Raw genomic sequence first — 14,552 nt, 5'->3', positions numbered from 1 at the left:
ATACTAAAGATAGAATGAGAATTGGCTGGCGGTGCGTGCTGCACTTCTCAGAGTTAGGAAACCCCCGGAGGATTTTTGTATTCATGCCACTGTGTTTTATTGTGACTAGATTTGCTGGTAAATCATTTGTTAATATTGATCATCGTATCTCGTTACCATGCATAGCACATGCCCAATCCCGAGTCAGTGCCTTGATATGAAGGGATTGTGCAACTTTATGTCACTAACAATGTTATTTCGTGTTTCTCTATACAGCTTGGTGGATGACCGTTGTGTCGTCCAGCCTGACACGGGCGACCTCAATAACCCTCCTAAGAAGTTCAGAGGTAAGAGGCACACAGAGCTGACTCCCCTTGTGATCCCGAGGCCCGGCGCTGTCAGACTAACTGCTCTCTGTTTATACTGTGAGCTCTGTGAGAGACGCTGCTGAATGTGTTATGCTGTGTTTCTTTGGTGACAACCACAATATCCCTGCCCACTGGACTTCAAACAGGGCTCCCTTTGACAGTGATAATAGTATGTGTGTGTGTGCATGTGTGTGTGTGTGTGTATGTGCGCGTGTGTGCATGTGTATGTGTGTGTGTGCGTGTGTGTGCATGTTTGTGTGTTCATGCATGCACGTATAACCCTGTGCGCTTGTGTGTACGTGTGTCTGTGGAGATAGAAACAGATGGAGAGAATCAGCACTGATGTTGATTTGCTGGAGATCAACACATTTGGCTGCAGGGAACTTGGAAAAAAAAAAAAAAAAAGCTTTCCAACCAAAAGCCTTGAGATGCCTCTTTTGTGTACCCACTATTATTAGCTCTTACGCAGGAAGTAGAACTCGTGACCCGCAGTTCTCAAGCCAGGGGTTTGCGTCCCAGGAGAGAGGACTAGCCAGAAACCGTGCAGAGGGAGTCTACATGTACTTAGAGCTCTGTACTGTACATGTGAACGTCCATACAGGTTCTGGTGCAGAACATTATAAAATGCAGCACTTTGTCGTCATCACCTGCTTTTATTCAAATTGCAGTGCTTTGGCAAATTTACCCTGGATAGGAATGTTGAGACAGATATATTTATCTTAAAATATTTTCACTGAAATATTCAGTAAATATAAGCACATCACATTATCCACTATAATGAAGAACACACAGAAGACATAAACAGGATAAGCATACATTCTTTAATTTACATTATTACAAAGAATGAGGGGTTTATGCTGCTAGCTTTGCAGCAGTTCTTTTATGGGAATGGCTTGCTGTCAAATGACAGATTGTTGGCCTCCTCTTTAGACATCCCAAATCCACTGACCTTTTTTAATGTTGGCCAGCCTCACTTTGGGAAGTATCAGGTTGGCTTTGAAGTGTGTCAGATAACAAGCCGTCCACATGCAGCATACACACTCGCACTGTGCGCTTGGGCCACTATCTGCTGTCTTGAGACTAAAGAAAGCTTGTGCTGTGTTTAGAACGCTGAAAGGCTTTGATCTGAGCCGTGCAAACACAGCTGAGTTTTTCAGTGTGTGTCTGGTGTCCCAGAGCAGGTTATCTCCCCCAGGAGACTCTCCCTGTCACCACAACAAGCCCACAATGCAGACTGATACCTCTAAGCTCGGAGAAACATGAAAGACGAGTCTCTATCTCTCTCTAGCTCTGTAGCTGTGTGTGTTTGCACAAATGTCTTGTGAAGTATATCCCATAGATGTACACAGAGAGGTGGGAATAAGTGGCAAAAACATGCCTGTGGGGTTCACACTCATCCACTGCCCACAGATTCCCATCCAAGCCAGAATTGTTGCTCACCCATATTTAAACATTTATTTATCATTTTTGGTAGCATATGATTTTAGCCTTATCAGACATTTACATAATATATCTGTCTCTGCTGACAATGTAAAATTGTAAAATGTCATGATTTTTACAGTATATATATCAACTGGTACAGTAGCATCTCTGGCAATTTAGCTGAACCTGGACCAGCATGTGTTTATATTAGTGGGACCAGACAGAGACAAATCACGTGTCACAGGGTTTGAGCCATGCAAGATCAAGGCCATAGTAGTAGTAGTAGATTTGACTATTTTACTACTATTAGCACTAGTATTAGCAGGTGTGGAAAAAGTATGTAAGCAGCTGAAATTTTACTTAAATTGAAGTGAACTCTGGAATGGGAAAACAGTAAAAAGTAGCCCATTCAAAAAGAGAAGAGAAAATGATGTGATTTTTTCCCCCTATGTAATTCTAAAAGGACATGATGTTTTTATTTTTTTTTTTTTCAAACTTGAAAAATTAGAAGCTACAAAATAAAGTGCAAAAACTAAAGTCAAGCCAGATTATGTTTTACTTATTTGCTGATTGACTGTTCACTGCAAATGGGTGGATGATAAATCATTAAAAAAAAAAAAAATCAAATTACTGACTTTATAAAATACTCCCAACAAGAACAACTACACAATTTAGCCACTTAATTACAGTCATGGGAGTAAATATTATCAGTCACTGACACCCTCCATTACTAGTCTGGCTATTAGTATGGATATTCTTGGCACAAAACAGCTGATTGCAGCCTGATTGGAGCTGCCTTTTGGCTCACTTACATGGAAATCTTTTACTAATCACTTTGCGTCATTTAAGCTCTCATCGTCATACACTTCTAATCACATTTAAAACCCTTCACAAGATCATGATCAAAAAACCCTGTTGTAAAGTTTTGTAAGTTTTGGTCAGATATTTATTTCATAAATTAATTAATGCAGGATAGATATGATATGTTGGAAGATGTTTTTGACTAAATTACCCAAGTTTTCAATATCTTTGCAACACAAAACCAGTATGGGAAAAGTGTGAATGCGTAGGTAGTGGCTGGAGGATGAGGGGTTAAATTACAGGTCCAGCAGATTTTGTATAATTACATAATAGTCTCTAAATGCCTCTGTTTAACTCATGTCCATATGTTTGCTGTTAGTGAGTGGTCAGGAAGCTTTGGTAACTCCTGCCCTGTGTCAGCTGGTCCTGACCAGAAGGGTCTCTCATGACATTGTGAGAAGACCATCTACCAGACAGGAGGAGAAGGCAGATAAACATTTTGAAAAAGACAAATGAAGGGAGATGTGTAATATAACTGGGAGAGAAAGTATATGAGAGGAAATGTATTGAGAGCAAGGTACCACAGGGCCGATGAGATAGCAATCAGAGAGCAAGAAAAAACAATTTATTCTCACACTTAGTAAAATCTTTAGTTGGCACAGAAACCTTTGCAGTGTTCAAAGTCAGCTCTAAGTCATATCAGGAGTGCAAGACGCTTTGTAGTCAGGGGTTTTTCCCATGCCAAAGGTTTTTGCACCCATGACAGGCTTCAGTAAATCAGGACCATTGAAATAAAAACACTGTTGTGACACTAATCTTCACATGAAAAAGGGCAAAAGAAGAGACATTTTTCAGCGTCTACATCTTCATAAGGGCAATGTGGTTCACAATTTACTTTGTATTTTTTAGCCGAGTCAAGTGAAAGCTGTAGAGGACCTCCTGATCTTTGTTTTGATGGGGTCATGCGTCTACTTTGATAGAAAAAAAATTATCTTATATTGTCTAAAACAGAGTGACAGATTGGAAAATCCTGTTTCATGCTCTTCGACTGTGACAGAAATAAATGAATTATCCAGGCATCCTGCAGGCCAGTGCTGGAGGGTCATGACCCAAAACAGTTCAGGATCGTTCTGGATATGTGTCCATAAATCCGTCTTGACATTTTCATTAGCTATATGCGCAAATATATCGCTATAGTGTACAGACATTTGTATCTTTATGAACCATCAGTATGCATGCATTTTAAATTATTAGACAGATTAAAAGGTTGTATGATTTAAGAGAGTTTATACTGCAGACAGATGAAAAAAGAGGACTCTTGACATCCTGGAAATGACCCTGCCCCCTTTTACTGTTTTTTTTTTTTTCTAATTCTTCCCTGACCCATCATCAGATTCAGCAGAAAGGCCCTACTATGATGAACCGTAAGACTTGCAATTAATTTAAATGTCAGCGGAAGATGATGTGGGTCTGTCACTAGTGTTAATTTTCCCATAACATTTCCCATTATGGATGTTGTATTGAATCGGTTTGGTTCTGACCTTTACAGAAGACAGCAACCCTCAGTCTTGCTGTCATGGAGCTTCCCCCTCATGTGGGATTTCCACTCCTGATTAGGATCAAACTTTCTTACAACATCACAACTTAAAATTGTCAATTTCAACATCATCAATCAGTTAGGCTTTTTTGCTTTGTTCAGCTGTCGCTATTGAATTGATGCTGACTTTACGGGCAGACATGGCTTTTTGCAGCCAATTTCCAATGTAGACTTACTGTGATCATGAGGAAAGTTACGGGCAAAGATGTGGCCAGATCAAATAGCGTTGTGATTAGAAAAGTCTGTTTTATGTTATTTCCGCACCTGTTGTCATTTTTTTTTTTTCATGATGCAACTCAATCAAATGCTATAGGAATATATTCAGAGTGATTAAGCTGTGACTTTCCTGTTTTTTTTAGGTGTCTCACGATAACAGCCTCATTATTGTTGTGCATGCAATGTAAAGCACTGAGTCAGAGCTTCATTAATATCACATTTGGGCCCTGGTGCATAACAAATGAGGGTCACTCATCTGGCTAGCGGAGGAAGTTCTCCTCTTTGTCTCACAGACTTGGACATGCCATAGACTTCACTATCAACATTATCAAACCAAACAAGAAACTGGTTTTTCTTTGTTTTTACTAGACATCCAAAAACATAGACTGGCTCAGTGTGCTTCCATATCTATTTTCTCTCCAAACTACTATGGGAAGTTCTTATCTAAGCCCTCTGGGTATCCCTCAGTGAACCCCTTTCCTCCCTCATTTGGGACGCTCCTCAGCTCTTTGCTGCCAGGATAGGAGACAGTTCTGCAGAGATAATCCTCCTTAGTGGACGCTATGGGCACAGGGCCAGTCTAGCCATGTCCACCAGGCCTTACACTGTCACTGCTGAGGTATGCTTAACATTTCCTCCTAATGTAAGCACAAGCGCGCTTCACACAGTCACACTCGGTCTCATGTAGCATATGCAAGCAACACTGAGGCAGTGGAGCTCAACTCATGGAGTCTCACTTCATGGTTCAATTTCACAGACTCTCAAAAATGCCATGCACACACACACACACACATACAGTGTAATTCGCTCAGTGCATAGCGGCGTATAAGCAAAGGCACTCACTTAGTTACTGTAGTGCACATCAGCAGGCACTGAAACAGAGTTTGTCTGTGTTTTTGGAAATAGTAATTCTCTTTGCATCCTACACTTTGTCAGTTATCTCTATCAGCCTAATCCATGCTTCATAACTTAATTGTTTCGAAGTTAGGCCAAGTGACTGTTGACGGCTGACAGCTCTTTTTGTAGTGTACTGCAGTTGTGGTACAGACTGAATCCCACATTGTTGTTATTTCATTTTTCCTTGGTGAATACTCAAAGCCTTTTCTTGCTGTTTGTTCTCTGTGGGTTGCTCACATATTGTTCTCATATTTACATAACGCCTTTGTCTTAGGGGTTAAGTGTTGCAAAATCAAATCCTCATAACAGAAAGGTGGTTTTCGTTTTTCGAAAAGATGAGAACTGACAATATATCTCTAAGCTTGGCAAACCTTAACTAAGTTGGACAGTGTGACTTTTTTTTTTTTTTTTTTTTGGCTCTTTTTCTACTGCTTGTTTGTCAGTGGTTTGACATTAAATCAAGAACATGTGAAAACCATTATAGTGAACAGTGTTGTGCTGTCTGCATGTCCTGGCCTTGCAACAAGCTTATTTAATTTGTTATTTTTTCCCTCATACTTTCACATCTTAATTTCAGACATAATTTGCATTATTTGCACTCTGGATAGCAGTAACAAACCTTTAGTACCTCATCTTTAAAGTCACATTTGGAGTACTCTGCTGTAAGTCAGTGGCTGTTTGCTGTGATTAAAAAAAAATATCTTATAAGGTTGGCAGCACAAGCCACTGTTGCTTTCAGAGACAGCAGCTAGTTGGGTGGTTCAGCTGAGATTAACATGAGAAATTGTGCTGTCGTTGCTCCCTTCCTCCTCTAATAACCACATATATTGCTTTCCTGTCCATTCGGAGGGGAGAGGTCTTGCAGGAAACAGGCTAAGGAAGCTGTTGTTGGTAGACTGATTCATCGTCTTAGATGCAATAGAGCTGATTAGTTGCTTCCTCTACAATATCTCTAACAGGATAACCCTGGATAGATCAAGAGTTTGTGTAAGCAAGAGCCCTGACGGTGTTGTTGAACTGAATAATCAGTCAGAAATTCAGAACAGTGGAGAGTAGCTTCTCAGAAAGGAGAGAGATTGGCTTTTAAAGCTTCCCCGAGAATTCAAAATCCAATCGCGAAATGTAGAGGCACCCCCCAAGGTGCACACCACATAAAGTCCTCAAAACTTCCTCAGAATTTATCATCTAAATAAATGTGCACAGGTAATCAAAAACACTAAACTTTGTAAAACATAAAATGTGAATTAAAAATAAATAAAGTTTTAGTGCATTTAAGAACAGCATTTATTAGCAGATAGCAGCATCCCCTTGTTTCTGAGAGAGAACAAACACTTTTTTTTGTTCTTTACCTCATTGCTGTTGTCATGGTGTTATTCAAGACCGCAAACAAATAACTTGTGACATCTTTCTACTCAGAACAATACATTTTGTCGCTAAAATGAGCAGTTAACAGCGGTGCTGTTTGTATCTATAGCCTCTTACTATAGACTGTTACTACGAGACTCTATTTTTTACACTTGTCACACGCACATCTTTTAGACATTCACACATGGTGAGCATGGGTGTAACTAGGGCCAAATTAGCTTTCTTTTGTTTCCTGTGCATATTTCAAGCACTTCCAGAATGTGCACCATCTTTCACTGCTCTGGGAGATGGTGTTAGATGTCAGCCATTATACATGCAACACTGTGTAACTTTGAGAAGGAACTTAAAACGAGAGTTATTTTGAATTTGATGAGGCGGGAGGGAGCGGCCATCATTGTTTTGGGACAATACCTTTTAACATGCAGTGACAGTGAAACTTTTTAGAGCTCATATTCAGTGTTGCAGAATATTTTGCAGCGTGGTGTTTTTTCTGGTCATAGTCCTGCTCGGTCATACATAGCCTGTATCCGCTCTCCTGTGTATGAGCCTAGCACAGGGTTGTACATAAAGTAATATTTAAGCTCAGTACGTTTTCACTGTTAGGCATGTGAACCCTAGGGCTGCATCATGATAGTCAGTATGTATTTATATCTTTGTTAGAGACATGAACTTTATTCAGACTTTCAAAATAAAATTGATGGTGACTAGTAAGGGCACAGCTAAGTTCAAGTTTATTTAAAGCCCAGTAACACCAAGGCCACACAACCGACAACAAAACTGTCTTTACAATAACTAAGGTAGATGCGCAAGTACAAATTAATATAAATTATTATTTGTATGTGTGTTTTCTCTGTAGTGAAACATGGCTGTACACCAGAGGAATGCTAACAAATCATTGACTTGTCAAATCGTCCAGGCCAGACACGTCCTCTGGACCAGTCACACCACTTTTTGTTTCCTATTGTCTTCCCTGTCGTCTCTGGTACTGAACAAGCGTTGTCTCTCACAGCTGACGAGATCAAATGCCAGCCTTCGGTACATGCTGTTTACCTGTCACACACACCAGCTGTATTGCAAGGAGTCAAAGGAGTTCACTGTTTGTGTGTTAACTGGAATTGTGTCTATAGCGTGTGGTAAAATGCCCAAGCCTATTTATAGGAGAACTCACTCATCAGAGCGAGGCTGCCTGCACAGGAGCATCCTGTGTGTGTGTGTGTGTCTGTGTGTCTGTGTGTGTGTGTGTGTGTGTGTGTGTGTGTGTGTGTGTGTGTTCCTTCTCAGATTGCCTCCTCTTTGACCCCAGCTAGTTTAATCCAGTTCACGTGGGCATTGAATCAACACTCCCATCTCCAGAAACAAATTATGATGGACACGCTTAAACACACATTTTCTTTTTTCATCCACAATACTGAGCAGCTCTGACTCTCTTCTTCCACTTTTTCTCTCTTTTCTCTCTCTGCCTCACAGTCCCACTCTCTCTTCCTCTCTTTCTCATTTCTCTTTCACTTCCTTTTATTTGTTTTTCTGACCCTTTTTTGGGTCAGAGTGATGTAATAAACGTCATGCGGGGGGAGGGGAGCTGAGGGGAAGACTTTGGGGGATACAAATGTTATCGCTAAGGGAGAGAAGGATGCCTAAAACGGCGGCGGAAGGCAGAAAGGAGAAGGAGGGATGATGGAATATAGAAGGGGAAGATAGTGAGTCCCCACCCTCTTCTCTCCCTCTGTCCATCCCACTCCCCTTCTCTTGGCTGGCCTTATTTGGTCATGTTACTGTGGTTGTAGCAAGAAGACAGAGAATGGGGGAGGATGGACAGATTGTTCTTTTTTCTCCTCTTTTTGTCCTTTCAGGATAGAGGGATCGTGTCTAATGAGAGGTTAATTCAGAGGAAAGCCAGGACTCAGAGAGAGGAATGGCCGGTGGGCAGAGGTTTATCCCAACAATGAAAATTTCGAATATTATTTCTCCTCTCTTGGTTACGTGCAAGAATGTGGAGGAAAAAAACAAACAAACAGACTCACAGGGGAGTTTGTATCATTCAAAGTTGTCATGTCCTAAACTTTCAAGCCCTGTGTGAAATTCTCTGTGTGTTTCAGTTGCAGTCATTGTGGTCACAGCTCTAGTATGTGTGAAGAGCTGCTAGCACTGGACAGAAGAGGAACTGTGCTTGTTATGCTTAACTGGGCCCACATGCAAATCAGAGGAACGCTTTCTGTCGGGCTTGATGGAAATGAGCAGCTAAATCCCAATCTGGCCAGGGCAACGCCACGTCATTGTCGCCACCATCACCACAAGTTAACATAATGTAGATTATGTACCATGCTCTAACCAGACTTTATTATGGACATACACAGATGAATGCATATTATGGAAGGGCATGCACGCACACACACATGCACACACACACACACACAAACTCAGACTCACCCTCTCTTTCTTATCCCTCGTGTTCCCTTGACCAGACAAAGCCCTTTGATCTACACTCAAGAGAATTATGTGAACTGTCTTGTGTGATGTGTGCACATGTGTGTGTGTGTGGCGCACTCTTGCATGCATGTGAGTGTGTGTATCTCACTGAGTCAAATGTCTGAAGCAATTTTTTTTTTTTTTTTTTAACCATACTCAGTGTTTCATTTCATCACTTGACATGTTAAAGTTGGTGACTGTAGTCTGACTTTTTTAAGATAAGCCTATCTGCATTTCTGGATGGTTGTGCATTTTGTGTTTATTGAACATCTTGTGTCATCTACTTTAAGCAAGCCGGCTTTTAGTGCTTATCTCTTGGTTTATCCTAAGCTGTGGTTGTGCCCTGTCTCCTGCAGTGTAACCCTGACCTTTCCAAGCTTAACCCAGAGTGCAATCATAAATTCTTTTGTTTTGTTTTTTCTTCTTTTAAATTTTCCCATATGCCATTTGTAGCTCCATGTTTTTAGCCTACTCTCTTTCTAACGAATTAACTCATTAACTATCTGACTGTCAACATGTCCATCTTTCTACCTGTCTATGTGTGTATCTGTATCTTTCCTGTTTCACTCTAGCTTTCTCTCTTCCAACCTGTTTATCTGTCCGGCTGACTGGCTCTAGATTTATTTCTCTCTCTCTCCCCCTTTCTCTCTCTTTATCTCTATTTCAATCAACCTATCTATCCATCTTCCTTTCTCTGTCACTGTCTTTATTTATGTGTCTGCTTATCTCTCTTGCGCTCTCTCTCTCTCAATTCAATTTTCAGCTTCTGTTCAATTCAGTGGCTTTATTGGCATGAAAGTTTAAAGAATATTTTTGCCAAAACATCAAGGGTACAAACTGACTGAATATATGGATAATGCACAAAAACAGTAAGACCAGCAGTGCCTCAACATTAGTTTGTATGTTAGCTACACTCTCTCTCTCTGTCTCTGTCTCTGTCTATGTATCTATCCATCTCCCTGTCTGTGTCAATTTACGAGTCTGCTACTCTCTCTCTCTCTCTCTCTCTCTCTCTCTCTCTCTCTCTCTCTCTCTCTCTCATTCTCTCTCTCTCTCTGCAGACTGTCTGTTCAGATTGTGTCCTATGAACCGCTATTCGGCCCAGAAGCAGTTCTGGAAAGCAGCGAAGCCTGGGGGGAACACAGACACGGTGCTGCTCAACAAGCTCCATGTGAGTGAAGTGACAACATATTCACGTCTCAGCAGTCACCACAGACCCGTACAGTACATACACACACACACACAGACCTGTCTTTGGGGCTCAGCGGCTAAAGAGAGAGAGAAAAGAGCTGGCTGAGACAAACTATGTGAGGTCTTGATTAATGTTTCTAAATTTGGATGGTAGATTTGGTCAGTAGGCTGTGAAGCACTCAGTGACATAATGTGACGCTGTTCTTCAGCTCACGAGTAGTATGTCGATTTTTTTTTTTTTGTCGTTTTGTTTTCCTTCTCCCAACCCACAGTTCTCAAAGGCGTTATATATTTGCTGAGGTAGAATTTTTTTAACTCCTTTTATAGACATTTCTGAAGCATTTCACTCCTACTGTCCTACCTTTCTGCCCTCTCCACTCTCTCCTTTCTCTGTTTCTGTTGCGATACAATACCATTTAAAGCAATCTCCTATCTAACCACACAGTCATAAAATGGAAGATTGAAATCTCTCCTGTGTTTCCATGGAGATGTGAGCCGGAGTTTTAGGTTAAAGGCCCTCTGTTGAAGCATGAATGTCCGGCTAACAACTTTGTTACTATAGCTATGCCTTGTCTAATAGCCACAACTGCAGTCAGACAGATTATGTCTTAATACATTAATGTGTGTAACACTTATTCATGAGTAATGTTGTAGTTAGCAGCTGTGCCATTAACTGTTGTAATTTTTGATCACTCTCCTGCTCTCTCTCTCTCTCTCTCTCTGTCTTACAACTTCTAGCATGCGGCTGACTTGGAGAAAAAGCAAAATGACTCTGAAAACAAAAAGCTTCTTGGGACAGTAATTCAGTATGGAAATGTCATTCAGGTTTGTTTTTCTCTATGTAAGCATATTTCATAAACATTCATCATCTGTTGCAGCGAGGGTTTATAGAGGTTATTCTGTTATATAAATATGAACACATTCTCGGTTGAACCTGGAACATTCTGATATTTCATCAGTGGAGATGATCCAATCTCACACATCCTTTCACGCCTCATATTTCAAAACTTAAAATATGCATCCAGTCTGATGCTCCAGCTACATTCAAGGTGCAGGTTCTTTTGACTGATGTTTAAATTTGGACTGTTGTCCACTCCCGGCCGATGCACAACTCTTGAGTGCTCTGATGTGCAGAATACATATTTACATAGGTAACAGCAATGTAAGGAGGTCTAAATATAGATCACAAAGCCAGGCAATTAACCGTATCCTCCAAAACTAATGAAAAGTCTGAAACTGACAACCATAAATCACATGTCCTGCATAGTTTCTGTTCTCTTTGAACCCTCTACGCACATGATCTGTAAAACCACAACACAGTTGTGATGCATACATCCTGTGATACTTGATACATCTCTGATGTGCATAATCTATATTTGAACAGAAAGTAATCGAAGCAGGTTTTCACTTAGTGGCATAGTGACACAGTAAAAATATGCATTTCATGAAAAAAAAAATCAAACATAATCATTTACCATTACAAATCCATAAGTAAAGATGTAAGATAAATTGCAATGTAGTATACAAATTATAAATATAAATAGATTTGTTGCTGAGTAGTATATTGTTGTGTAATTTTAATCTTTAAAACCATTTAAGTCTCTGATATTAACTGCTGTGGTTTGTGATGTGTGCTGTAAAAAGGATGCGATAATATAATTTTTGTCTTGTAGTTGAATATAAGACAAAATCTCTAGTGTGATCATCATACTGCTGGGAAAGACTTACTTTGCCTCACATCTGATCATGTTTCATCGGTACCTTTTATATTGTTGCTCCTCAGCTTCTGCACCTGAAAAGCAACAAATACCTGACGGTGAACAAGCGTCTGCCTGCACTGTTGGAGAAGAATGCCATGAGGGTGATGTTAGACACTGCTGGAAATGAAGGCTCCTGGTTCTACATTCAGCCCTTCTACAAGCTGCGCTCCATTGGAGACAGTGTGAGTCATCATGCATATGAAAATCTGTGGGCATGGTGCATTGTGGTAACACCATGCATCTATCAAGCAGGCAGAGCAAAGGTTAGAAACGTGACTGGGATGAAGCCTCCAACTTTGTGCTAATTGTGCAGCTCTGTCTTATTGGTTTGCTCTCCTTGTAACTCCACCTGGCTCAATATCACGAATACACTTCTGGACTGTAAAATATAATACTTAAAATATCACAAACGATGGAGACATCATTTCTTTTGTTTACAGCGCTCAGCATAAATGAGTACAACCCCATTTGAAAATTAAGACTTTTATCCATTTCTCAGTGAATATGAGATCAATTCACTGTATTTTGTCAAAACTGATTTTTATTAAACATGTATTTGATCAACATGAAAGCGTGGTCACCTAACATCAATAGGGTAAGAAAATAATACATTTTATTCAAAGGAGGTGTCGAAAAAATTATTACACCCAACAACAATTTTCTACTAAATCTAATATTTTTTTATGGTCTCCTTGATTTGTAAGAACAGTGCCAACTCTTCAAAACACTGAATGAATAAGTTGGCGAGTTACTGCTACATCTGTCTTCTCCATTCTTGGACAGTGAACTCTTTCAGATTCTGAATGCTAGATGGAGAGGGATGGATGCTCAACTTGTCTTTCCAGAACCCCCCACAAGGGATCTGTTGGGTCGAGGTCTGGTGACATGTTTGGCCACTGAATCAGTTTCACCCTGTTCCTCCTCACAAATGAACCAGTGGCCTTAGATGTATGTTTTGGGTCATTATCCTGTTGAAAGAGTGCCCGGTGACCCAGGGCATGGAGTTATGGTAGCATCCTGTTTTTCGGTATTTTACAGTACATCTGTGAATTCATGATAGCCCATGATAGCCCCATATAGGAACACTGCCACCACCATGCTTTACTGTGGGTAACATGTGTTTGTCATTGTACTCCTTGCCCTTGCGATGCCACACGGTTTGGAACCCACTGGTGCCAAAAAAGATTTATCTTTGTCTCATCACTCCAAAGTATTGAGTCTTGATAGTCTTCGCCTTTGTCAACATGGGCCCTGGCAAATGCTAGGCAGGCTGTTTTGTGCATGGGCGTCAGCAGTGGCTTCCTTCATGGACAACACCTATGCATGCCACTCCTCTGCAGTGTACATCACACTGTGTCACGGGAAACACTCACCGCAGTTGGACCTTCTAATGCTTTAGCTAACTGTGGTAAACTTTCATGCCGATTTTCTTCAAGTCTTCACAAAATACTCAAGTCGAGGTGTTAACTTCCATGGACGGCCTGAGCGTCTCAGCGAGCTTCCCACAAGTCCATCCTTTTCGAATTTTTGGATCACTTTTGCTACTGTAATATTTACGTATTAGCAATGCTTTACAAATCATTTTGGAACCTTGACGTTTTTGTGTAAAGATACTATTTTCTTTCTTTCTTGGGGCATTTCTCTTCCATGTTGTACCTCAGTTATCTGGGGGCCACCTGTGTGATGAATGATTAGACTCATCTGTTGGTAAATTCCTGTTAAATAATAAAAATTTTATTAGGTTTTACTCCTAAGACATTCATTTGGGTGTACTCATTTTTGCACCATGATCATAAATCATTTTGTTTGGAAACTTGCAGTTTTCTTTTTGGCACTGGCTAATCTCATTTAAAACCAATAAACCAGATTTGTGAGAATATTTTATTGTATAGTATCCCATCAAAAGTATTAATTCTAAAGGGAGATAGCTGGTTTTCTGAAAACTCTGTTGGGGTGTACTCATTTATGCTGAGCACTGTACAGAATTTTACAAACATATAAACATACACTTTATAAATACACAAATCTACTCATTTATATACAAGGAAATGGAACAAAAGGACAACACAAAACCAACAAACAGCAGCTGAACAAGTAGTTTAAGTGAGAGAAGAAGAGGGAGAAGAAGGAAACCCAAGTGTAAACTGTTGCACATGGGTGTGAGTATAGCCTGCAGGTCTAATTATGAGAATATTTTGGCAGCATGTTCAGAATGATTGTTATTAAGCAGGTGTATGGGTAGTGTTACAAGGAACAGTTCACAAACAGAAACCAGGTGTCATGGTATGCGCCTAGGTTCTTTTTTAAAATAGCTGTAGTTTTTTTTTGTAGTTTTTTCCGTGTTTGAGTGGCCAGTTAATAAACTGAGCCATTGTGCTGTTCTCATCCTTGTCCTGTTTTTCCAGTTAAGTAAGTTAGTGAGATGACAAAAAAAAAACTTCTTGTGGAGGTGACTGACATCAGTGGTTGATCGGTCACCAAGCAGACTTA

At 40.3% G+C, this 14,552-nt stretch overlaps 1 protein-coding gene across 5 annotated transcripts in view; it reads left to right on the top strand.

Annotated features, from left to right (window-relative positions):
* LOC115359857 (inositol 1,4,5-trisphosphate receptor type 1) overlaps positions 1 to 14,552 on the top strand; it is a 75,799-nt gene that overhangs the window by 4,179 nt on the left and 57,068 nt on the right. For all 5 annotated transcript variants that reach the window (XM_030052514.1, XM_030052511.1, XM_030052513.1 and 2 more), the window contains exons 3-6: positions 256 to 326; positions 10,173 to 10,282; positions 11,041 to 11,127; positions 12,086 to 12,244. In XM_030052514.1, coding sequence (XP_029908374.1) covers positions 256 to 326; positions 10,173 to 10,282; positions 11,041 to 11,127; positions 12,086 to 12,244 — 427 coding nt within the window. The remainder of the gene's footprint in view (positions 1 to 255; positions 327 to 10,172; positions 10,283 to 11,040; positions 11,128 to 12,085; positions 12,245 to 14,552) is intronic.

Source organism: Myripristis murdjan, chromosome 5, assembly GCF_902150065.1.
Source record: "Myripristis murdjan chromosome 5, fMyrMur1.1, whole genome shotgun sequence".
Classification (NCBI taxonomy): Eukaryota; Metazoa; Chordata; class Actinopteri; order Holocentriformes; family Holocentridae; genus Myripristis; species Myripristis murdjan.
The sequence above is the reverse complement of the archived record's forward strand: the minus strand, read 5'-3'. Positions and strand labels throughout refer to the sequence as shown.